This window comes from Protomyctophum parallelum (genome assembly GCF_964188405.1).
Source record: "Protomyctophum parallelum genome assembly, chromosome: 16".
NCBI lineage: Eukaryota > Metazoa > Chordata > Actinopteri > Myctophiformes > Myctophidae > Protomyctophum > Protomyctophum parallelum.
Window position 1 is genome coordinate 31,177,683 of NC_139711.1, and position 26,233 is coordinate 31,203,915.

The 26,233-nt window shown below is 41.8% G+C and overlaps 4 protein-coding genes across 4 annotated transcripts; all 4 read left to right on the forward strand.

The window, feature by feature from the left end:
- Positions 1-933: 933 nt before the first annotated feature.
- LOC310873749 (protocadherin gamma-A12-like) lies at positions 934-16,729 on the forward strand (the record flags this gene model as incomplete). The annotated part of the gene is made up of 3 exons (XM_083786301.1): positions 934-2,064; positions 15,624-15,863; positions 16,700-16,729. 3 exons carry the CDS (start codon positions 934-936, stop codon positions 16,727-16,729), a joined length of 1,401 nt encoding a protein of 466 aa, XP_083642427.1.
- On the forward strand, positions 3,393-5,852 carry LOC310873272 (protocadherin beta-16-like; the record flags this gene model as incomplete). The annotated part of the gene is made up of 1 exon (XM_083785606.1): positions 3,393-5,852. One exon carries the CDS (start codon positions 3,393-3,395, stop codon positions 5,850-5,852), a length of 2,460 nt encoding a protein of 819 aa, XP_083641732.1.
- On the forward strand, positions 6,981-12,386 carry LOC310873274 (protocadherin gamma-A2-like; the record flags this gene model as incomplete). The annotated part of the gene is made up of 2 exons (XM_083785608.1): positions 6,981-8,462; positions 11,490-12,386. 2 exons carry the CDS (start codon positions 6,981-6,983, stop codon positions 12,384-12,386), a joined length of 2,379 nt encoding a protein of 792 aa, XP_083641734.1.
- Positions 16,730-16,902: 173 nt separating the features above from the next.
- On the forward strand, positions 16,903-24,755 carry LOC310873750 (protocadherin gamma-A11-like; the record flags this gene model as incomplete). The annotated part of the gene is made up of 2 exons (XM_083786302.1): positions 16,903-17,455; positions 22,849-24,755. The coding sequence occupies 2 exons, from the start codon at positions 16,903-16,905 to the stop codon at positions 24,753-24,755; spliced, it is 2,460 nt and encodes an 819-aa protein (XP_083642428.1).
- Positions 24,756-26,233: the final 1,478 nt, after the last annotated feature.

Sequence of the window (26,233 nt, forward strand, 5' to 3'; positions counted from 1 at the left end):
ATGAGAAAGGGGTCCATTATAGGCAACGTAGCACAAGACCTAGGGTTGGATCTGAAAAGGCTGCGTTCTGGTCGGGCCCGTATTGTCACTGGAGAAAACGTTCAGTACACCGAGCTGAAGACAGACAAAGGGATTCTGGTCGTAAATGAGAGAATTGACAGAGAGCAGCTTTGTGGCGATGTCACTCCGTGTAGCTTCAGCTTCGAAATTATTTTGGAAAACCCAATGGAATTACACCGAGTAACTGTGGAAATTACAGACGTCAATGACCATTCGCCTGTTTTTCCCACGGAATTTATTCAATTTGAAATAAGCGAATCCGCTGTAGTTGGAGCGAAATTCCCTCTCAAGACAGCAGAGGATTTTGATGTCAGCCTTAATGCTTTACAAAACTACGTTCTATCCCCCAATGATAATTTTATTTTAAAGCAGCATACAAATCCTGATGGAAGTAAGTATGCTGAAATGATCCTACAAAAGCCTTTAGACAGAGAAGATCATCCACACTTGTCCTTGAAGCTGATAGCAGTTGACGGGGGGACTCCACAGCGATCTGGCACAGTAAATATCGATATCACTGTTTTAGACGTAAATGATAATGCTCCCGTTTTTAACCAGTCAGTCTATAGGGCTATTGTAATGGAAAACGCACGCAAAGGTGCATACATCGCCACATTGAATGCAACTGACTTAGACAGTGGTTCAAATGGTCAAATAACATATGGGTTTTCTCAGGTTAAAGGGACCATACCAAATACGTTCACAATCGATGAGAACACGGGCATCATATCCGTATCAGGACAGATAGATTTCGAGAAAGACAAGAAATATGAGTTCAGAGTAGAGGCAAAAGATCAGGGAGGATTGACTGATACGAGCAAAGTTATTATTGAAGTTACTGATGCCAATGACAATGCCCCAGTAATAAATATCATGTCATTCTCAAGCCCCGTGTCAGAGGATGCCCCACCTGGCACTAAGATAGCAATCATAAATGTCAAAGATGCAGATTCAGAAAGGAACGGGCAGCTCACATGCTCTATAGATTCGAAACTTCCTTTTAAAATGCAATCATCTTTAACTAACTATTATAATTTGGTTTCGGATCAGACTCTTGATAGGGAGACTACACCAGAATACAACATAACTATAACTGCGACTGATTCTGGCTCTCCTCCTCTCTCCAGTGCCAAAATATTGCACCTTAGAATCTCTGACGTCAATGACAACGCCCCATTGTTTGATGAAAACGTATATTCTGCCTACCTAACGGAGAACAATTCCCCTGGCATATCCATATTTACCGTCAGTGCACGGGACTCTGACTGGAATCAGAACGCTAGGATTTCATACATCCTGGAGGACAGTCAGGTCAGTGGCACGCCAGTCTCTAGTTTTGTATCTATAAACTCTGAAACAGGTGTTGTACATGCTGTGCGTTCTTTTGATTATGAACAAATCAAACAACTTCAAATACGTGTCAAGGCCCAGGACGGAGGCTCCCCTCCACTCAGTAGCAATGCGACTCTGATGATATTTATTCAAGATCAGAACGACAATGCTCCTCAGGTTCTGTATCCAGTCCAAAGTGGTGGCTCCCTGGTGGCTGAAATGGTGCCTCGTTCAGCAGATGTGGGCTATCTGGTTACTAAAGTGGTGGCTGTTGATGTGGACTCTGGACAGAATGCTTGGCTCTGCTATAAACTGCAGAAAGTCACAGACAGGTCGTTGTTTGAAGTGGGATTACAAAATGGAGAAATAAGAACCATCCGTCAAGTCACTGATAAAGATGTTGTGAAACAAAGACTGACTGTTATAGTGGAGGACAACGGACAGCCCTCTCGTTCAGCTACAGTCAATGTTAACGTGGCGGTGGCTGACAGCTTCCCTGAAGTTCTCTCAGAGTTCACTGACTTTACACACACGGACAAGGAGTACAATGACAACCTGACGTTTTTCTTAGTCTTGGCTTTGGCTGTAGTTTCCTTTCTCTTCATCACGTGTTTAGTTGTTATTATATCAGTGAAAATATACAGATGGAGACAGTCCCGCCTCTATCATTCTAGTCTCCCAGTGATTCCATATTATCCACCACGTTACTCAGACACTTTGGGCTCAGGGACTCTCCCTCATGTGTACAATTACGAGGTGTGTAGGACGACTGACTCCAGAAAGAGTGACTTTTGCAGAGCTGGTAGTCAGAACATACTAATCATGGACCCCAGCTCTGCAGGGACGATGCAACGAATACACAGTGAAAAGAGCATCCTGGATGAACCAGACTCTCCTATAGAGGTGAGTTAACAAGTGATTTAACAAATGATCATAATAGTACCTGAAAACACCCTTAATGCAGTTTGAAATAAAATATGTAACACTATATTGGACACATGAAGACAGCAATTACATTTTAATCAATGTCCTGTGCATGTGTAAAAACATCACGGTTAACTTCGTCATTCAGGAACAAATTTATTTCTTTGTTCGTTTATTTTTGCATTCGGCAATTCTAAAGACTGCTTTTACAGCTTTTCAGGACCATGGACAGCGCCTTTTTAAGCTTCTGCTCGTTTTCGTGTCTTCGAAGTATGTTGTTAATTCTATTGCTTATGACAGTTTCCAATTTCTATACACAATATTTTGCAATATTATCGAACTCTATGAGGTGGATAGTATAGGGCAGTGCTGTCTCGTGGTCTACTTCTCCAAATTCACAGGTTGTTAGGCCACTCACTGTTGTAGCCCCATCATAAATAAAATAAATCTCCTGCCATGTTATCTCTCTCTCTCTCTCTCTCTCTCTCTCTCTCTCTCTCTCTCTCTCTCTCTCTCTCTCTCTCTCTCTCTCTCTCTCTCTCTCTCTCTCTCTCTCTCTCTCTCTCTCTCTCTCTCTCTCTCTCTCTCTCTCTCTCTCTCTCTCTCTCTCTCTCTTCTCTCTCTCTCTCTCTCTCTCTCTCTCTCTCCTCTCTCTCTCTCTCTCTCTCTCTCTCTCTCTCTCTCTCTCTCTCTCTCTCTCTCTCTCTCTCTCTCTCTCTCTCTCTCTCTCTCTCTCCCTCTCCCTCCCTCCCTTGTAAATGCTATCTGGCGTCATACGAATTTGATATATTTACTTGGGATTCACTGTTTGTACTCTAAGGGACGCTATTGTTCAGTGGAACGCCTCTGTGTAGTGTAGTGATGCAAGCCATTCATCCCACGGACCCACCCTCTGCATTTTGCTTTGCGGCGGAGAGATTCAGTCAGTTGTGGCACGAAGGATATCTTACATTTGTTAAAGGCTGATATAACATCAAATATAAATGGCCTACATTTGAGGAACGGACTATACTATTTGTTTCTCCACGAAACACCAACGAAAGACCAACATTGCACTGTTATTTTCCTTTGCTAAGATGGCACCTCGAGGATATATTGCCTTTTTTGCCTTATCCATGAGATGGCGATTGTGTTGTGGATTGCGACGTCAAGTTGGCCTACTCATTTTTTTCCTTTATATGGTTAATACAGTCGGTGGCCAGATTCGATATTCCATTCCAGAGGAAATGAAGAAAGGTGCCGTTATTGGTAACGTGGCACAAGACCTGGGGTTGGATACTAAAAGGCTCCGTTCTGGTCGGGCTCGTATCGTCACCGGGGAAAGCGTTCAGTACACCGAGCTGAAGACAGACAAAGGGATTCTAGTCGTGAATGAGAGGATAGACCGAGAGCAGCTTTGTGGGGATGTCACTCCATGTAGCTTCAGCTTTGAAATGTTACTAGAAACCCCAATGGAGCTGCATCACATTACTATAGAAATACTCGATGTGAACGATAATGCACCCATATTTCAAAACTCTCACTTGCAGTTCGAGATTAGTGAATCGGCTACACTCGGCTCACGTTTCGTTTTAGAGAGTGCGGATGATAGTGATGTCGGTGATAACGGTCTGCAAAACTACATTTTGACTGCGAATGATAATTTTATTTTGAAACAACATGACAACCCAGATGGCAGCAAACATGCTGAAATGGTTCTCCAAAAGCCTTTAGACAGAGAAGACCAGCCCCGCCTTTCGTTAAAACTATTGGCTGTAGATGGGGGTGTTCCTCCGAGATCTGGCACAGTGAATATAGATATTACTGTTTTAGATGCTAATGACAATGCCCCGGTTTTTAATCAATCCGTGTACAGGGCTACCGTGATGGAAAATGCACCAAAAGGCACGTATGTTACTACCGTGAATGCGAGTGATTCAGATAGTGGCTTGAATGGGCAGATAGCGTATTATTTTTCAAAAACCAAAGTTACTATTTCTGACATATTTCATATAGACAGAGCTACTGGGACCATATCGGTGCTTGGTAGGATCGATTATGAAAAGGATAAACGATTTGAAATCAGAATTGAAGCTAAAGATCAAGGTGGATTAACAGATTCAAGTAAAATTGACATTGAGGTTACAGATATAAACGATAATCCACCAGTCATTAATGTCATGTCATTCACTAGCCCTGTGCCAGAGGACTCCGCTCCAGGTACAACCATCGGCATACTTAACGTTAAAGACTTGGATTCTGGAGAAAATGGACAGGTGACTTGTACTATAGATCAAAATATTCCATTTAAGATCAAATCAAATTTAAGGAACTACTACACTCTCTTAACTGACTCCGTGTTGGACCGTGAAACTGTTTCAGAATATAATATTACTGTAGTTGCGACGGACGCAGGATCACCTCCTCTCTCAAGCAAGAGAGCATTTAATCTCAAGATTAGTGATGTAAACGACAATGCCCCTACATTTCCTCAGACAATTTACAATGCATTTATCACAGAAAACAACTCTCCTGGCGTTTCTGTCCTTGCCATAAAGGCTATAGACACGGATGAAAACCAGAACAATCGTATTTCCTATATACTCGAAGACGGTGATATTGGCGGCTCCCCGGCCTCTGGGTATGTTTCGGTTAACGCTGAGAGCGGTGTGATACATGCAGTACGCTCGTTGGATTACGAACAAATCAAACACTTGACTTTCGTTGTTAAAGCGCAGGATGGTGCCTCTCCTCCACTCAGTAGTAATGTGACTGTAAAAATACAAATCCAGGACCAGAATGACAACGCTCCTCAGGTTCTGTATCCAGTACAGAGTGGCGGCTCTCTGGTCGCTGAAATGGTGCCTCGTTCAGCAGATGTTGGCTATTTGGTCAGTAAAGTGGTGGCAGTTGATGGGGACTCTGGACAGAATGCATGGCTTTCCTATAAACTGCATAAATCCACAGACAGGGCTCTATTTGAAGTGGGGTTACAGAATGGAGAAATAAGAACAATCCGTCAAGTCACTGATAAAGATGTTGTGAAACAAAGACTGACAGTTATAGTGGAGGACAACGGACAGCCTTCTCGTTCAGCTACAGTCAATGTTAACGTGGCGGTGGCTGATAGCTTCCCTGAAGTTCTCTCGGAGTTCACTGATTTCACACAAGACAAGGATTACAACGACAACTTGACGTTTTTCTTAGTGTTAGCTTTGGCTGTAGTTTCCTTTCTCTTCATCACATGTTTAGTTGTTATTATATCAGTGAAAATACACAGATGGAGACAGTCCCGCCTCTATCATTCCAGTCTCCCTGTGATTCCATATTATCCACCACGTTACTCAGACACTTTGGGGACAGGGACTCTCCCTCATGTGTACAATTACGAGGTGTGCAGGACGACTGACTCCAGAAAGAGTGACTGTAAGTTCGGAGGAGCTGGTAGTCAGAACATACTGTTCATGGATCCCAGTTCTACAGGGACGATGCAGCGAATACAAAGTGAAAAGAGCATCCTGGATGAACCAGACTCTCCTTTGGAGGTGAGTTCATAACATACGGTTTTAGTCATTAGATAATGTACATCTGATATATCTCCCCATCCATCTTTGTTGAGAGAGAGAGAGCGAGAGAGAGAGAGAGAGAGAGAGAGAGAGAGAGAGACTGACCGACCGACCGTGTAGTCTTTTCCCTGCCATGGCGCTGTCCTTGGTTCTGAAACACACCAAAGACCGCGCTTACTGTATATCAGTGAAAGTTTGTGAAATATGATATCATGCACACACTCACACACACACACACACACACACACACACACACACACACACACACACACACACACACACACACACACACACACACACACACACACACACACACACACACACACTACTCTGGAGACACACTCTTCTTGAGAGAGAGAGAGAGAGAGAGAGAGAGAGAGAGATATCTGCCCTGGCCTTTTCAGCACTAAGGCATGGATAGCTCCTATTTCAATAAATGTTCACTATCCGTCTTTGGTTCAACTTTTGAGCACAACATATCTAACATAACTAGGTGACTGAAGGTTGAGTATATTTGTCACCTGCACCAAATTAATTATTCTCTGATAGTGTTATATTTTTTTTTACTATTGAATGGTGGTATTTCGTTTTCCATTCCTATAGAGAATTAGAGCATTCATAACTAGTATAGGCTAATATAGTAATGCTTCTGCTACTACTACTAGTACTACTACTACTACTACTACTACTACTACTACTACTAATACTAATACTAATACTAATACTAATACTATGATGTTGCATCATATCTACAAGCTACTGTATGGTCTCACTAGTGATTTCCAAATGTTTTGTATTCCCTGAATGAACTCTGAGCGACGCTGTTGAACAACGAAATGTTTTATTTGGGGCGTCAGTCAGTGCTAGCTAGTCAGCAGTGATCCTTCATATATCACTGCAATGTAGATAGAGAATAAGCTCGAAGGGGCTAGGCAAGACTATAGGCTATAATCTAGATGTAACTTTAACACATTGTGTATTCTTCTGGCATGAACATATGAGAGTAGATATTTCTTTGACATTTTGAAAGGGTTTTGTAATTCCGAATATTTGGAGTTTGCATTTTACGACATGACGACATTTGGAAGAAAATGGCGTTTGTTTTGTGCACCAACGCTGATGTTGGTTTATTTTTTACTCGTTGTCAGTGGTCAGATTCGCTATTCTATTCCAGAGGAGATGAAGAAAGGCTCTCTAATCGGTAACGTGGCACAGGACCTGGGTTTGGATCTCACACGGCTTCGTTCCGGTCGGGCCCGTATCGTCACTGGAGAAAGCGTTCAGTACACCGAGCTGAAGACAGACAAAGGGATTCTGGTCGTGAATGAGAGAATAGACCGAGAACAGCTTTGTGGCGACGTCACTCCGTGCAGCTTCAGCTTTGAAATGATTTTAGAGAATCCAATGGAACTTCACCATATCACAATTGAAGTATTGGATGTAAATGATCACTCTCCAGTGTTCAAGAAAACAGATATTGCTTTGGAAATAAGTGAGTCGGCTAATATTGGTGCACGATTCTCGCTGGAAAATGCAGAGGATCCTGACGTTGGAGTCAACGGCCTGCAAAATTACATTTTAACATCAAACGACAATTTTGTTTTAAAACAACATGTAAATCCTGATGGGAGTAAATATATTGAAATGGTGTTACAGAAATCATTAGATAGAGAAGAGCAACCTCGACTGTCTCTACAGCTGATAGCAGTAGACGGAGGCACACCTCCGAGATCTGGTACAGTAAATATTGACATCACAGTTTTAGATGCTAATGACAATGCTCCGGTTTTCAACCAGTCCGTGTATAGAGCTACAGTGATGGAAAACGCACCAAAGGGTACTAAAATTGTAACTGTTAACGCTACAGATGCAGACAGTGGATCATACGGCTATATCACATATTCACTTGCAAACCTGAAGGGCAATGTGGCTGATTTGCTGTCTATAGATCCTACCTCCGGGTTATTATCGGTTTCAGGAACCATCGATTTTGAAAAAGATAAAAAGTATGAACTAAGAGTTGACGCAAAAGACCACGGTGGACTAAAGGATTCTAGTAAGGTGATAATTGAGGTTACTGACGTGAATGATAATGCACCTGTCATAAACACCATGTCATTCACTAGCCCTGTGTCTGAGGACTCTGCTCCTGGCACAACTATTGGCATAATTAATGTTAAAGACATAGATTCAGGTGATAATGGACAGGTGACTTGTACTGTAGACCGAAATTCGCCTTTTAAAATCAAATCGAATTTAAGAAATTACTACACTTTGGTGACGGATGCTGGATTAGATCGCGAGTCTTTCTCTGACTATAACATTTCTGTAGTGGCTACCGACGCAGGATCACCCCCTCTTTCAAGTCATAGAACCTTTCATCTAAAGGTGTCTGACGTGAACGATAATGCCCCAGTTTTCAAACAGCTGTTTTACAATGAGTTTATTAATGAGAATAACGCGCCAGGTGTATCTGTGCTCACTGTTAGAGCTAATGACCTCGACGAAAATCAAAATGCTCGAATTTCGTATATTCTTGAAGATTCTAATATTAATGGGTCTCCGATATCTGGATACGTATCAGTTAATACTCAGAGCGGAGTGATACATGCAGTACGCTCATTTGATTATGAACAGATCAAACAGATGTCATTTGTTGTCAAGGCGCAAGACGGAGGCTCTCCTCCACTTTGTAATAACGTGACTATAAACATACTGATCCAGGACCAGAATGACAACGCTCCTCAAGTTCTCTATCCAGTCCAGAGTGGTGGTTCTCTCGTGGCTGAAATGGTGCCTCGTTCAGCAGATGTGGGCTATCTGGTTACTAAAGTGGTGGCTGTTGACGTGGACTCTGGACAGAATGCCTGGCTCTCATATAAACTGCAGAAAACCACAGATAGGGCGCTGTTTGAAGTGGGTTTACAGAATGGAGAAATAAGAACTATCCGTCAAGTCACTGATAAAGATGTTGTGAAACAAAGACTGACTGTTATAGTGGAGGACAACGGACAGCCCTCTCGTTCAGCTACAGTCAATGTTAACGTGGTGGTGGCTGACAGCTTCCCTGAAGTTCTCTCCGAGTTCACTGACTTTACACACGAAAAGGAGTACAACGACAACCTGACGTTTTACCTAGTCTTGGCTTTGGTTGTAGTTTCCTTTCTATTCATCACGTGTTTAGTTGTTATTATATCAGTTAAAATATGCAGATGGAGACAGGCCCGCCTCTATCATTCCAGTCTCCCAGTGATTCCATATTATCCACCACGTTACTCAGACACTTTGGGGTCAGGGACTCTCCCTCACGTGTACAATTACGACGTGTGCAGGACGACTGATTCCAGACAGAGTGATTGTAAATTCGGCAGAACTGGCAGTCAAAACATACTGATCATGGACCCCAGTTTTACAGGCACAATGCAGCGGATACAGAGTGAAAAAAGCATCCTGGATGAACCAGACTCTCCTCTAGAGGTGAGTCAAAGAACTCGGTAACTAAAGTATAAACAATATGAATTTGTTTTGTGTTTTCAGTAACGCTCCCCCCCCCTCCCATCGTGATGTTAGTTTTAGAAATTAATTGGGTGGCTATTGCTGGTTTAATTTTACCTTTCAGCACCATGGACAGCGTATATCGCTATGCTATGACCTATAGTGTGACTGGGTATGTCCATTTAATGAAATGCTTTGATCTTAATTGCCTTGGTTATTTTAAGCTTCTGCTTTATCACTGGATTCAATTCACAATAATAGATAATACGCATTTAACCCAAACTTTTTTCCACATGACGTTCATGCTGTTGGACTCTAAGGGACGCTGTTGGTCAATCAAATAATGTATCACCGTTATCACAATCTCCACCCATGGTGTTTTCTTCCAATAGACACAAGCAGAGGCTCAGGCTGGAGAGCTGAGCAAGATTACATGGTGTGAGGCTCGATGGAAACCCATTTGGACAGATTGTCATTTCGTCGTGGTAGAAATACAATACGAATAATTATATCTTGTTTAGATTAGTGTAGAAATTCTACATTTGGTTGTTCTTAATTATCTCTATCAAATTCGTATCTCTTCTTGTAATCTACATCATGGCGTTTGGAATATATCGCTCTGGTTATGGGCGGACATGGAAACTGTTGTTTTTTCTGCTTCATCTCAATCATGGGGTCAGTGGTCAAATACGGTATTCTATTCCAGAGGAGATGAAGAAAGGCTCTCTGATCGGTAACGTGGCACAGGACCTGGGTTTGGATCTGACAAGGCTCCGTTCTGGTCGGGCTCGTATCGTCACTGGGGAAAGCGTTCAGTACACCGAGCTGAAGACGGACAAAGGGATTCTAGTCGTGAATGAGAGAATAGACCGAGAACAGCTTTGTGGCGACGTCACTCCGTGTAGCTTTAGCTTCGAGATCATATTAGAAAACCCAATGGAATTGCATCATGTTACAGTCGAAATCTTAGACGTAAACGACCATTCACCTAAATTCAAGAAAAATAGCATCAATTTTGAAATTAGCGAATCAGCTAGTAATGGTGCCAGGTTTTCTTTGGCAAGTGCAGAGGACCCAGATGTAGGCGTCAATGGACTTCAGCAATATGTTTTAACCCCAAATGATAATTTTGTTCTGAAGCAACGTTCTGGTGCAGATGGAAAGAAATATGCTGAAATGGTGCTTCAAAAACCCCTAGACAGAGAGGAGCATCCCCGAATGTTTTTAAAGTTGATGGCAGTGGACGGTGGAAATCCGCAGAGATCTGGTACAGTAAATATAAATATCACCGTGTTAGACGTGAATGATAATGCACCTGTATTCAATCAATCAATCTACAAAACGACGGTGATGGAAAATGCACCAAAAGGCACATATGTTACTACTGTTAACGCCAGCGATACTGATTTTGGAACCAATAGTTTGATATCTTACTATTTTTCTGATCTCAATGGTGGCCTGACTGATATATTGTCAGTTAATGAAAACACAGGTGTGATTTTCGTAACCGGTGTAATTGACTATGAGAAAGACAAGAAATATGAATTGAGAATAGAAGCAAAAGATCAAGGCGGTTTAACAGATTCCAGTACAATTATAATTGAAGTTATCGATGTAAACGATAATGCACCTATCATCAGTGTTATGTCATTCACAAGCCCCGTCTCTGAGGACTCGGCCCTTGGCACAACTATTGGCATTATTAATGTTAAGGACTTAGATTCAGGGGAAAACGGGCAGGTGAGCTGTGTTATAAACCAAAACTCCCCCTTCAAGATTAAATCGAATTTAAGAAATTACTATACGTTGGTGACTGATGCTGTATTAGATAGGGAAACTGTTTCTGACTATAACATCACTGTAGTTGCAACCGACGCAGGTTCACCCCCTCTTTCAAGTATGAGAACCTTTCATCTCAAGATCTCTGACGTTAATGATAACGTTCCAGTATTTGAAAGGAGCGTTTACAGTGCGTTTATTGGAGAGAATAACTCTCCAGGTGCAAATGTACTCACAGTTAAGGCTGAAGACCCAGATGAGACTCAGAATGCTCGCATATCTTATATCCTTGAGGAATCTAATATTGGAGGATCCCCAGTGTCTGCATATATGTCAGTTAATGCTGAGACCGGGGTGATACATGCAGGACGCTCTTTTGATTACGAACAGATCAAACAGCTGTCATTCGTTGTCAAAGCACAAGACGGAGGCTCTCCTCCACTCTGCAGTAATGTTACTGTAATCCTACTGATCCAGGACCAGAATGACAACGCTCCTCAGGTTCTCTATCCAGTTCAATCTGGTGGTTCTCTGGTGGCTGAAATGGTGCCTCGTTCAGCGGATGTGGGCTATCTGGTCACTAAAGTGGTGGCTGTTGATGGGGACTCTGGACAGAATGCCTGGCTCTCCTATAAACTGCAGAAATCCACAGACAGGGCTCTGTTTGAAGTGGGATTACAAAATGGAGAAATAAGAACTATCCGTCAAGTCACTGATAAAGATGCTGTGAAACAAAGACTGACTGTTATAGTGGAGGACAATGGACAGCCCTCTCGTTCAGCTACAGTCAATGTTAACGTGGCAGTGGCTGACAGCTTCCCTGAAGTTCTCTCAGAGTTCACTGACTTTACACACGACAAGGAATACAATGACAACCTGACATTTTACTTAGTATTGGCTTTGGCTGTAGTTTCCTTTCTCTTTATTACGTCATTAGTTGTTATTATATCAGTAAAAATACACAGATGGAGACAGTCCCGCCTCTATCATTCCAGTCTCCCTGTGATTCCATATTATCCACCACGTTATTCAGACACTTTGGGGACAGGGACTCTCCCTCATGTGTACAATTACGAGGTGTGCGGGACAACTGACTCCAGGAAAAGTGACTGTAAATTCGGCAGAGCTGGTAGTCAGAACATACTGATAATGGATCCCAGTGCTACAGGAACGATGCAGCGGATACAGAGTGAAAAGAGCCTACTTGATGAACCAGATTCTCCGTTGGAGGTGAGTCGAAATTATGTTTGAGCGTAGACATTTAGACAAAACAATGATCGTAGTGCGTCGCTGCAATGTAATCTGCCCTGGCATTTTCAGCACTACAAAGCGGACAGCTCCTCTTTCAGTAAAAGTTCACAATCTGTTGCCTTTTTCTTCATCTTCTCAAGTCTGTCAGTCTACTATTAGTCCTGGGTCCTTTAAATATAATATTATTAATAATAATACACATAATAATATGTAATAATAATAATAATAATAATAATAATAATAATAATAATAATAATAATAATAATATATTAGTAGTATATTGGTGTTTGTTTTATTTGAATTACACATTCTTTATCTTGCGATAGATCACCATTGATAGTGCCCTTTAGATGTTTAAATATACAGTTTTAAATTAAGCAATAGCGTTTATAGGATTTGCACGGTCTGGACTTGTTGAAACAGTCGGTTTCTGAGGATTTTGTTTTGGGGAGGTGAGGCATGCAGGGCTGCCACAAACACCTGCATTTGTTTGATTTAGTTAGAATTGAGTTTGGATGTTAGTGTGTGTGTAGATGTGTGCAGTTAAGTGTATTTGGAGGTGCTGCTTGATGTTAAGTTGTGTTACGTTATTACGCCATTGTCTCCACATCTGACATTATATAGCCCACACTTAAAACACGTGATCTCTGTGCTATGGATTTTGTTGGTTCAGAATAGTCCATTTTAATGTGAGCTTCTATGAAGAAATCATGACGTTTAATATATTATTTTTTGCTGCCGAATTTGATGTAATTACGTTAAAGTTGGAAATTATATATGGTTGATACGCCGTTTCCACGTAGTTGGTGTTCCCTTGTTTGAACTCTAAGGGACGCTGTTGAACAATGAAATACATTTTTGAAAAGGGTGTCGTCACTGTCGTGTCAGTAGACCTCCTTATATCACTGCAATGTAGCCTAGACAAGGCACAGAATAAGCTCAAGCTATAAGAGACGTAACAGGACGGATATTATAGGTATAACACAGAGTGTATGCCTCTAATTGTTTAATGAACGGGACAGTCGAATTTCATTTGAGGATTTTACCTTTCTCGACATGGCTTTTGGACATAAACCTGGAGAATGGCGCTTAAACTGTGGACATATAGGGCCGCTAATGTTGTTAGTTTGCATGTGCTATATTGTCAATGGTCAAATTCGATATTCTATTCCAGAGGAGATGAAGAAAGGCTCTCTTATTGGTAATGTAGCACAGGACCTCGGATTAGATCTCACACGGCTCCGTTCTGGTCGGGCTCGTATCGTCACCGGAGAAAGCGTCCAGTACACGGAGCTGAAGACAGACAAAGGGATTCTGGTCGTGAATGAGAGAATAGACCGAGAACAGCTTTGTGGCGACGTCACTCCGTGCAGCTTCAGCTTTGAAATGATTTTAGAGAATCCAATGGAACTTCACCATATCACAATCGAAGTATTAGATGTCAATGATCACCCTCCAGTGTTCAAGAAAACAGATGTTTCACTGGAAATACTTGAGTCAGCAAATAGTGGTGCACGATTTATGTTGGCCAACGCAGAGGATCCCGATGTTGGAGTTAACGGTCTACAAAATTACATTTTAACCTCACACGACAATTTCGTTTTGAAACAACACGTAAATCCTGATGGGAGTAAATATGTTGAAATGGTGTTACAGAAATCATTAGATAGAGAAGAGCAACCTCGACTGTCTCTACAGCTGATAGCAGTAGACGGAGGCACACCTCCGAGATCTGGTACAGTAAATATTGACATCACAGTTTTAGATGCTAATGACAATGCTCCGGTTTTCAACCAGTCCGTGTATAGAGCTACAGTGATGGAAAACGCACCAAAGGGTACTAAAATTGTAACTGTTAATGCTACAGATGCAGACAGTGGATCAAACGGATATATCACATATTCACTCGCAAACCTGAAGAGCAATCTGGCTGATTTACTGTCTATAGATTCAACCTCCGGGTTATTATCTGTTTCAGGAGCAATAGATTTTGAAAAAGATAAAAAGTATGAACTCAGAATCGAAGCAAAAGACCAAGGTGGATTAACGGATTCCAGTAAGGTGATAATTGACGTCATTGATGCGAATGATAATGCACCTGTCATAAACGTCATGTCATTCACTAGCCCTGTGTCTGAGGACTCTGCTCCTGGCACAACTATTGGCATAATTAATGCTAAAGACATAGATTCGGGTAATAATGGACAGGTGACTTGTACTGTAGACCGAAATTCACCTTTTAAAATAAAATCGAATTTAAGAAATTACTACACTTTGGTGACGGATGGCGCAATCGACCGTGAAACTGTTTCTGACTATAACATCACTGTAGTTGCAACTGACTCAGGATCACCCCCTCTTTCAAGTCATATAAACTTTCATCTAAAGGTGTCTGACGTGAACGATAATGCCCCAGTGTTCAAACAGCTGTTTTACAATGAGTTTATTAATGAGAATAACGCACCGGGTGTATCTGTGCTCACTGTTAGAGCTAATGACCTCGACGACAATCAAAATGCTCGTGTTTCGTATATTCTTGAAGATTCTAGTATTAATGGGTCTCCAATATCTGGATATGTATCAGTTAATACTCAAAGCGGAGTGATACATGCAGTACGCTCATTTGATTATGAACAGATCAAACAGCTGTCATTTGTTGTCAAGGCGCAAGACGGAGGCTCTCCTCCACTTTGTAATAACGTGACTATAAACATACTGATCCAGGACCAGAATGACAACGCTCCTCAGGTTCTGTATCCAGTCCAGAGTGGTAGCTCTCTGGTGGCTGAAATGGTACCTCGTTCAGCAGATATGGGCTACCTGGTCACTAAAGTTGTGGCTGTTGATGTGGACTCTGGACAGAATGCCTGGCTCTCCTATAAACTACAGAAAGCCACAGACAGGGCGTTGTTTCAAGTGGGATTACAAAATGGAGAAATAAGAACCATCCGTCAAGTGACTGATAAAGATGTTGTGAAACAAAGACTGACTGTTATAGTGGAGGACAACGGACAGCCCTCTCGTTCAGCTACAGTCAATGTTAACGTGGCGGTGGCTGACAGCTTCCCTGAAGTTCTCTCAGAGTTCATTGACTTTACACACGAAAAGGAGTACAATGACAACATCACTTTTTACTTAGTCTTGGCTTTGGCTGTAGTTTCCTTTCTCTTCATCACATCTTTAGTTCTTATTATATCAGTTAAAATATACAGATGGAGACAGGCCCGCCTATATCAGGCCAGTCTCCCAGTCATTCCATATTATCCACCACGTTATTCAGACACTTTGGGGTCAGGGACTCTACCTCACGTGTACAATTACGACGTGTGCAGGACGACTGATTCCAGACAGAGTGACTGTAAATTCGGCAGAATTGGCAGTCAGAACATACTGATCATGGACCCCAGTTTTACAGGCACAATGCAACGGATACAGAGTGAAAAAAGCATCCTGGATGAACCAGACTCTCCTCTAGAGGTGAGTCAAAGAAGAAGTCTAAAGTATAAATAATAGGAATTTGGTTTTGTGCTTTATTTGGATATGTGAGGCTTTTTTCCCCCATCGTGATATAATGTTAGATTTTCTTTTAATAATTTCGTAGCTATTGCCATAATTTTGTTTAATTTTCAGCACCATGGACAGCGTATATCGCTATGCTATGACCTATAGTGTGACTACTTTGTCTACAACTTCCCTATGTCAGTAACTTTGTATTTTAAAATGAAATGCCAGACGCCATAAAGATTATCCTTTTTGTCAGGGCCGGTATGGCCGACTTATAATGGATTTTAATAATACACGTCAGCACAGGTTTTACCCCGATACCGCACTATGCCTATAAACTAGACATTTGCTTAAGGCCTTCTAATGTTTTATTCCTTAACGTGTTGCCTCTTTGAATGTACAAGTAGAGTAGGAAATGGAAATATAGTGAATGTGGTTCATGAAATAGTTTAGTTTGGTATGTTAAAATAAATGTGTTATTCGTTCATCTTTGTAAGAGCTCGATCAAATATTCCTGCCGTGCTCTTAAACAAGCTACTTATATTATGGTGACAATTAGTGCAATGTGCATTTAAAAAAGGCTTTGTTGTAATTGCCCTGTGGTTATTTTAAGCTTCTGCTTTATCACTGGATTAATTCACAAATTAAATAATAGATAATACGCATGCATTTAACCTTTTTACTTACTTTACTATACCCCACTCCTGCACATGACATTCATGCTGTTGGACTCTAAGGGACGCTGTTGGTCAATCAAATAATGTATCGGCATTATCACAATCTCCACCCATGGTGTTTTCTTCCAATAGACACAATTTACAAGCAGAGGCTCAGGCTGAGCATTACATGGGGTGAGGCTCTATGGAAACCTACTTGGACAGATTGTCATTTCGTTGTGGTATAAATACAGGAATAATAGTAATAATTAGTCATTTGTTTCATGGTGGAAATTCTACAGTTGGCTTAAGTATATCTCGTTCAAATTCGTATTTTCTCTTTTATTCTACACATCATGGCGTTTGGAATCTATCGCTCTGGTTATGGACGGACATGGAAGCTGTTGTTTTTTCTGCTTCATCTCAATCGTGCGGCCAGTGGTCAAATACGGTATTCTATTCCAGAGGAGATGAAGAAAGGCTCTCTGATCGGTAACGTGGCACAGGACCTGGGTTTGGATCTGAAAAGGCTCCGTTCTGGTCGGGCTCGTATCGTCACTGGGGAAAGCGTTCAGTACACCGAGCTGAAGACGGACAAAGGGATTCTAGTCGTAAATGAGAGAATAGACCGAGAACAGCTTTGTGGCGACGTCACTCCGTGTAGCTTTAGCTTCGAAATCATTTTAGAGAACCCAATGGAATTGCATCATGTCACAGTCGAAATTTTAGACATAAACGACCATTCACCCAAATTCAAGAAAAATAGCATTGATTTTGAAATTAGCGAGTCGGCTAGTAATGGTGCGAGGTTTTCGTTGGCGAGTGCAGAGGACCCAGATGTAGGCGTCAATGGACTTCAGCAATATGTTTTAACCCCAAATGATAATTTCGTTCTGAAGCAAAGTTCTGGTGCTGATGGAAAGAAATATGCTGAAATGGTGCTTCAGAAAACTCTAGACAGAGAGGAATATCCCCGAATGTTTTTAAAGTTGATAGCAGTGGACGGTGGAAATCCACAGAGATCTGGTACAGTAAATATAAATATCACCGTGTTAGATTCGAACGATAATGCACCTGTATTCAATCAATCAATTTACAAAGCGACAGTGATGGAAAATGCACCAAGAGGCACATATGTTACTACTGTTAACGCCAGCGATGCCGATTTTGGCACAAATAGTTTGATATCTTACTATTTTTCTGATCTTAATGGTGGCCTGACTGATATATTGTCAGTTAATGAAAACACAGGTGTGATTTTAGTAACCGGCGTAATTGACTATGAGAAAGACAAGAAATATGAATTGAGAATAGAAGCAAAAGATCAAGGAGGTTTAACAGATTCCAGTAAAATTATAATCGAAGTTATCGATGTAAACGATAATGCACCTGTCATCAGTGTTATGTCATTCACAAGTCCTATTTCTGAGGACTCGGCCCTTGGCACAACACTTGGCATTATTAATGTTAAGGACTTAGATTCAGGTGAAAACGGGCAGGTGAGCTGTGTTATAAACCAAAACTCCCCCTTCAAGATTAAATCGAATTTAAGAAATTACTATACGTTGGTGACTGATGCTGTATTAGATAGGGAAACTGTTTCTGACTATAACATCACTGTAGTTGCAACCGACGCAGGTTCACCCCCTCTTTCAAGTATGAGAACCTTTCATCTCAAGATCTCTGACGTTAATGATAACGTTCCAGTATTTGAAAGGAGCGTTTACAGTGCGTTTATTGGAGAGAATAACTCTCCAGGTGCAAATGTACTCACAGTTAAGGCTGAAGACCCAGATGACACCCAGAATGCTCGCATATCTTATATCCTTGAGGAGTCTAATATTGGAGGATCCCCAGTGTCTGCATATGTGTCAGTTAATACTGAGACCGGAGTGATACATGCAGGACGCTCTTTTGATTACGAACAGATCAAACAGCTGTCATTCGTTGTCAAAGCGCAAGACGGAGGCTCTCCTCCACTCTGCAGTAATGTTACTGTAATCCTACTCATCCAGGACCAGAATGACAACGCTCCTCAGGTTCTGTATCCAGTTCAATCTGGTGGTTCTCTGGTTGCTGAAATGGTGCCTCGTTCAGCGGATGTGGGCTATCTGGTCACTAAAGTGGTGGCTGTTGATGGGGACTCTGGACAGAATGCCTGGCTCTCCTATAAACTGCAGAAATCCACAGACAGGGCTCTGTTTGAAGTGGGATTACAAAATGGTGAAATAAGAACTATCCGTCAAGTCACTGATAAAGATGCTGTGAAACAAAGACTGACTGTTATAGTGGAGGACAACGGACAGCCCTCTCGTTCAGCTGCAGTCAATGTTAACGTGGTGGTGGCTGACAGCTTCCCTGAAGTTCTCTCAGAGTTCACTGACTTTACACACGACAAGGAATACAATGACAACCTGACGTTTTACTTAGTCTTGGCTTTGGCTGTAGTTTCCTTTCTCTTTATCACATGTTTAGTTGTTATAATATCAGTGAAAATATACAGATGGAGACAGTCCCGCCTCTATCATTCCAGTCTCCCTGTAATTCCATATTATCCACCACGTTACTCAGACACTTTGGGTTCAGGAACTCTCCCTCATGTGTACAATTACGAGGTGTGTAGGACGACTGACTCCAGAAAGAGTGACTGTAAATTTGGCAGAGCTGGTAGTCAGAATATACTAATAATGGACCCCAGTTCAGGGACGATGCAACGATTACAGAGTGAAAAGAACATCCTGGATGAACCCGACTCTCCTATAGAGGTTAGTTCACATGTATGTTTTCAGTTAATGTTATATTCATGGTTGGTATAACAATAACAATAACTAACCGTTATAACTAGTTAAAAAATCATTCATAAACTGTTAATGGAGTTATTAATGACTTTTAATTATGTTGTAATAGTTTCAACAGTAAGACACCCTAAAGGGCGAGGTTGCGTGCATACATCCACCTGGGTGACGGCAGACTGCTGGGCGAGCGCTAGTGCTTTGGCATGGGGGGTCAGATCTACTTATGTGCTGGTCATGGAGCGTGTCTTGAGTGTACAGGGTTTGATGAGGTCAGATTAGGTGACCTCATCAACCTCGTTAGGTCTGGCCATGTCATCCAGTATTTCTGGCCATATATGGAGCCTGTCTTGATTGTACAGGGTTTGATGATTCCAGATCAACATATATGGAATGTCAGATCATGTCAGATCTAAGGGTGGCAGCGGGGGCAGTGTCTTGAGTGTACAGGGTTTCGTAAATTCCGGTCCTGTTGAGAGCCGGCTTCCGGGCGCGGCTGCACTAATACATTTGGGCGGGCCCAAAGTTTGAATGTGTTTGAATGTACATGCAGGTATCAGTTAAAAGGGAGACACCGAAGAGGAAGGACGGGTGGGGAAGGATCAACATATGGAATGTCAGAACAGGTTAGCTCCATGAGACCTAAGGGTTTGAGGTTTGAGGTCAGATGTTGCTGGCCGGCTCCATATATGCAGATCTAGGTGATGATAATCCAGTCTTCTTCATGGCATGGTATGGCATATGGCTATCCAGAATTTGATGAGGTCAGTGTTGTGATCTTTGTGTGATCTTCAGTGTCATGGAGTGTGTAACAAGGCGTGACAGACTGACGACCAAATATGGTGCTGTGACGTGTTACGATGCGTGACGGACTGACGGCCATATATGGTGGCATGACCATTCTTACCCCGACAGATAGACAGACAGTCAGACAGTCTCTCTCTCACACACACACACACACACACACACACACACACACACTCACACTCACACTCACACTCACACTCACACTCACACTCACACTCACACTCACACACACACACACTCACACACACACACACACACACACACACACACACACACACACACACACACACACACGATCACCAAACGTAGACCTTTATACGTCATCAAGAATGATGGTCCCTTACATAGGCCTACATAAATACCCAGCAAATCGCAGTACTTGCTTGCTCTGCTTGCGCCAGTATAACAACTGCCAGTATATAAGCCAAAGCCATGTTGTCAACTCAATTTACGTTTCCAACATCTATACAAAAAGGCGACCCAAAGCCTTTAATAAGTGACAAACAAATCATGATTTAAATGTAATAAATGCACTTGTTAAGACCATGTTAATATTTTTTTATGTTATTCTAAAATTGCAACTATTCCTCATTTATTAATGCTACTAAATTATATAATGTCTCTGAAGTAGGCTACTTATGCAGAGTATATCTATCTAGTCCTCATTTATTAAGATGGGTAAATGAGGAATAGTTGACATTTTAAAACGTCATCCCAACAACATAATATATAAACTGTGCATTCATTGATTCACTGTATTGCTTCACCTAAATGACAGTACAAAGGTGCTATAAAAATAAGGGCAACCGTTATTGTGTTTATTATATTGCAAGTGCAATTGCTACGCATATCAAAGTCCTTAGTTGTGCCGGCCCACGGAAGAATCATCTAAATAGTAGTCTTCAAGAGAAGACACAGCAGTGTCGAAAGTGACAATACTTTATTTTTAGCAGAGTAAAAAGAAACCAACGTTTTGGCGGGTAACTGCCTTCTTCAGTATAACAATTCTAGCCTATATCACTAATTCTGTGGATAAGACACTTTCAGACTGTATAGAGCTCTCACACATCGTATCTTATCAGCACCATGGACAGCGTTTTGGTTTCGGCTTCCCTGAAGTTCTCTCAGAGTTCACTGACTTTACACGCGACAAAGATTACAATGACACCATGACTTTTTACCTATAGTCTTGGTGTAGGATATAGTTTCATATTTGTTCATCACGTGTTTAGTCGTTATTATAGTGATAATATAATAACTGTCTCCATAACATTCCAGTTTCCCAGTGATTCCATATTATCCACCACGTTACTCAGACACTTTAGGGACAGGGAGTCTCCCATATGTGTACAATTACGAGGTGTGCAGGACAACTGACAACAGAGTGACATCAAATGTATACAGCCTCTGAATCAAAGTTTGGTGAGCATTGATAGAGCAGTGGACAGAGGGAGAAGCAATTATTTGATTGTTCTCAGATATCAACTCTGGTGAATGACATGATTAATTGACACGTTTGTATGTTTTGTATTTGTTACAAGTAAACAACAGTGATATAGGCCTAATGACAACGTCCTGCAAGCCCGTCTGTCTGAACTTTAGCAACAGCATCGCAAATGACTGATTAATGTACCACTGTGTACAACTGTCTTTAATAATGCTCTGAGAGGCATGCGATACAAATTGGTTTACTGTGGGCATGCTTCAAATTATTGAGATTTAGCTTACTCTGCCACTTTCTGCTGGATGCTTTATTGTGGCGAGACTGAGACTGAGTCTGTTGCTTTGGGAAGTATAGATCGGGTGAAAACTATACTATTACAAGTTGGTTTCCAAATTGTGTGTAATTTTGATTTGATTGTTTTGAGTGACAGTTATGTTTGCCTGTTATTTGACACAGTGATTATTAACTTGCATAAATGAATACGAAACACCCGATGTGATTCCTGTGACTGGACTCTGAGTGCCGCTGTTGATACATAGTTGAAGCTGATGCTCTGAAGTGGTGCAGTCGACCTTCCTATAATTCTCACTCTCCGTTTCTCACTCGAGAAAAGGCTATTGGATTATTTTTGGCATTTATCGTCATGTTCTAGTTCTGGATTCTGTTAATAATTATTCATAAGGAATACCCTTTACATTTTACTAACAGACTAACCTTTTTATGAAGTATGGTGGGTATTATCTGGACAAGATACCGTGGCGAATGGAAAGTACCGCTTTTTCTCCTTTTTCTTACCGCCCTCCATTCCGTGACAGGGCAGGCTCGTTATTCCATACCAGAGGAGCAAGCCGAGGGATCGCTTGTTGGAAATATCGGTAGGGATTTGGGCCTGGATGTTGAAAGGCTCATAAAGGGTAAAGCTCGTATTATAACAAAAGGAGGTCGGCAGTATGTCGAGCTAAACCGAAACAAAGGCACCCTCGTTATTAAAGAGCGAATCGACCGAGAAGAGCTTTGTGGACAGACAACGCCTTGTAGCTTCAGTTTTGAGCTTATCATTGAAAATCCCATCCAGCTATATCGTGTTACAGTGGAAGTTATAGATATAAACGATAACAGTCCAGCATTCCCTAAAGACGAAATACATTTGAACATCGTTGAGAGTGTTTCATTGGGTACGCGCTTCTCTCTGGAGAGTGCAGAGGACCCAGACGTTGGCGCTAACGATATTCAAAAATACACACTCAAACCGCCCTCAGATAATTTTAAATTGGAAATGCAGAGTCAGCCTGATGGAGGTAAATTCATCGAGATGGTTTTGCAAAAGCCTTTGGACAGAGAAAAAGAGGAGACCCATTCGCTCGTGTTGGTAGCTTCAGACGGGGGTGAGCCACGTAGATCAGGAACGGTTCGCATACACATAACTGTGCTCGATGCTAATGACAACGCGCCAGTGTGTGGCCAGTCTGTTTATAAAGCTGATGTAAAGGAGAATTCCCCAGAAGGTACAATTGTAACTACTGTTAGTGCAAATGATGCAGATAAGGGGCTATATGGTGAAGTAATTTTCTCCATTGCACAGGTTGCCAGAGATGCAAAGGATCTTTTTGAATTGAATGTAAATACAGGAGAGATTAAAGTTTCAGGCAAACTAGATTTTGAAAAGTCGAAGACGTATCAATTAAATGTCAAAGCAAGCGACCATGGCGGTTATACTGACACGTGCAAAGTTATCATTCAAATCCTTGACGAGAATGATAACATCCCTGCTATAGAGCTAATGTCATTTTCCAACTCTATATCTGAGGATTCTCCGCCTGGCACAACTGTAGCTGTTGTTAATGTCGATGACGCAGACTCGGACAGTAACAGTGTTGTCAAGTGTTCTATCAATGCTGATGTCCCTTTCAAAATTGAATCATCCCTAACTGGTTATTATACAATAGTAACAGATAATGTCTTAGACAGAGAAGGTATTCCTGAATATAATATCACCATAACTGTATCTGACAATGGCTCACCACCACTCTCTAGTAGTAAAAATATTACAGTCAAGGTGTCTGACGAAAATGACAGCCCACCCACTTTTAATGAATCTGAATACAGTAGAATTATCCCAGAGAATAACTCTCCTGGTTACTCCATATTTGCTGTAAGGGCGAGTGACGCTGACTGGGGCCAAAACGCACGTATTTCATACTATCTGGAAGAAAGGGAACTTAGTGGAGTATCTGTCTCCTCATTCGTGTCAGTTAATTCAGACACTGGCGTAATTCATGCCGTGAGATCTTTGGATTATGAACAAATAAAGTACTTTGAGTTTAACGTTACTGCACGTGATGGAGGGTCCCCTCCACTCAGTTCAGTTGCTACTGTTAAAATATTAGTTCGGGACGAGAATGACAATGCTCCTCAGGTTCTGTACCCGGTACACTCCGGAGGCTCCCTGGTAGCTGAAATGGTGCCTCGTTCAGCAGATGTGGGCTATCTGGTCACTAAAGTGGTGGCTGTTGATGTGGACTCTGGACAGAATGCCTGGCTCTCCTATAAACTGCAGAAGGCCACAGACAGGGCGTTGTTTGAAGTGGGTTTACAGAATGGAGAAATAAGAACAATCCGTCAAGTCACTGATAAAGATCCTGTCAAACAAAAGCTGACTGTTATAGTGGAGGACAACGGAAAGCCCTCTCGTTCAGCTACAGTCAATGTTAACGTGGCGGTGGCTGACAGCTTCCCTGAAGTTCTCTCAGAGTTCACTGACTTTACACACGACAAAGAGTACAATGACAACCTGACGTTTTTCTTAGTGTTGGCTTTGGCTGTAGTTTCCTTTCTCTTTATTACGTCTTTAGTTGTTATCATATCAGTGAAAATATACAGATGGAGACAGTCCCGCCTCTATCATTCCAGTCTCCCAGTGATTCCATATTATCCACCACGTTACTCAGACACTTTGGGGTCAGGAACTCTCCCTCATGTGTACAATTACGAGGTGTGCAGGACGACTGACTCCAGAAAAAGTGACTGTAAGTTCGGCAGAGCTGGTAGTCAGAACATACTGATAATGGATCCCAGTTCTACAGGGACAATGCAGCGGATACACAGTGAAAAGAGCATCCTGGATGAACCAGATTCTCCTTTGGAGGTGAGTCAAAATTATGTTTGAGTGTAGACATTCTGACAGAGCAATGATTTCCAGTTAATCAAATCAATCAAGTGGTGCGTCGCAGCAATGTAATCTGCCCTGGCCTTTTCAGCACTACAACGCGGACAGCTCCTCTTTCAGTAAAACGGTAGAATCTGTTTCCTTTCTTCTCTTTTACTTCTACATTACCCATTACCCTTACCGTATATATATATATAAGGAATTTTTCCCATTGTGAATCCGTGATATAACGCTTATTTTTAGCTTTTGCGCTGTTATTGAACTTTCGGCACCATGGACAGCGTTTATCTCTATACTACCCTATTTTTGAGTAGTGCAGCCACTCCAAGGAACAGCAATGTGTGTCTGTCTGTCCCTAATCCCTATGTTTGTCCGTTTAGGGTATCAACAGGTGACAAAGTGACGCTGTTGAGCTTCCCACTTTGCACAGGTGCATGATAGGAAGCTGAGTTTTTAGCAGCTATTTCGAGATTTCGGGTGTTACAGTACAGTAGGCTACAGTGACAGTACAGTACCCCCTGGGGACCCCCTCACGGTAACTATCATTTGTCGACTGTTTTGTATACGGGAACGGCTCGCCGGAACCGGGCCGGCCCTCTCGGCACGTTCCTGTGGGTCTGGCTGTTCCGGGGACCCCCGGGACCCCCACACGGTAACTCTGTCATTTCTCAACTGTTGCGGACACGGGACGGGTTGCGGAACCGGGTCGGCCCCCTGGGCGCGTTGTGTGACTACTGTCTAACGTTGCAATAACATCCCTATGTCAATCCTAAACGCTCCTGCGTTTTAAAATGCAAAATTACCATCCCCTTTTGTCAGGGCTTGTATGCATGGGCGACTTTAATGGATGTAATATTGCACCAGCAGTACAGCTATATTAAAACTATAGACATTTGCTGAATGTCTTCTAATGTTTCCTTCCTTAATGTGTTGCCTCTTTAAATGTAGGCCTAGTATAGTTGAAAATATATTGAATGTGTTTCATTCAAAAAAGAAAATATAATTTGCTTACTAAGATGTAGCACTAGCAGCTCGATCAAATATTCCTGCCGTCCTCTTACAAAGCAGATGTAAGCTATACTCTAGTTATGGTGACAGTTCCTTATAGTGCATTATATCAGAAGCTTTGCTTTTAATTGCCTTATCGTGGTATGTGGTTATTTAATCTTCTATTTTATCACTGGATGAAATTCACAGATTCAATAATAGAGAATAATCAGTTGACTACCTTTTTATACAACTAACTCACTCCACATGATGTTCTTGCTGGTGAACTCTAAGGGACGCTGTTGGTTAATGAAATAATGCCTCAGCATTTTCACAATCTCCTCTCCTCCCATAGTCTTTCAATAGACACAAGCAGATCGAGGCTCAGGCTGAGCATAACATGGGGTGAGGCTATATGGAAACATTACATGGACAGATTGTCATTTCGTTGTGGTATAAATACATTACGAAATAACATTATAATTTGTCTA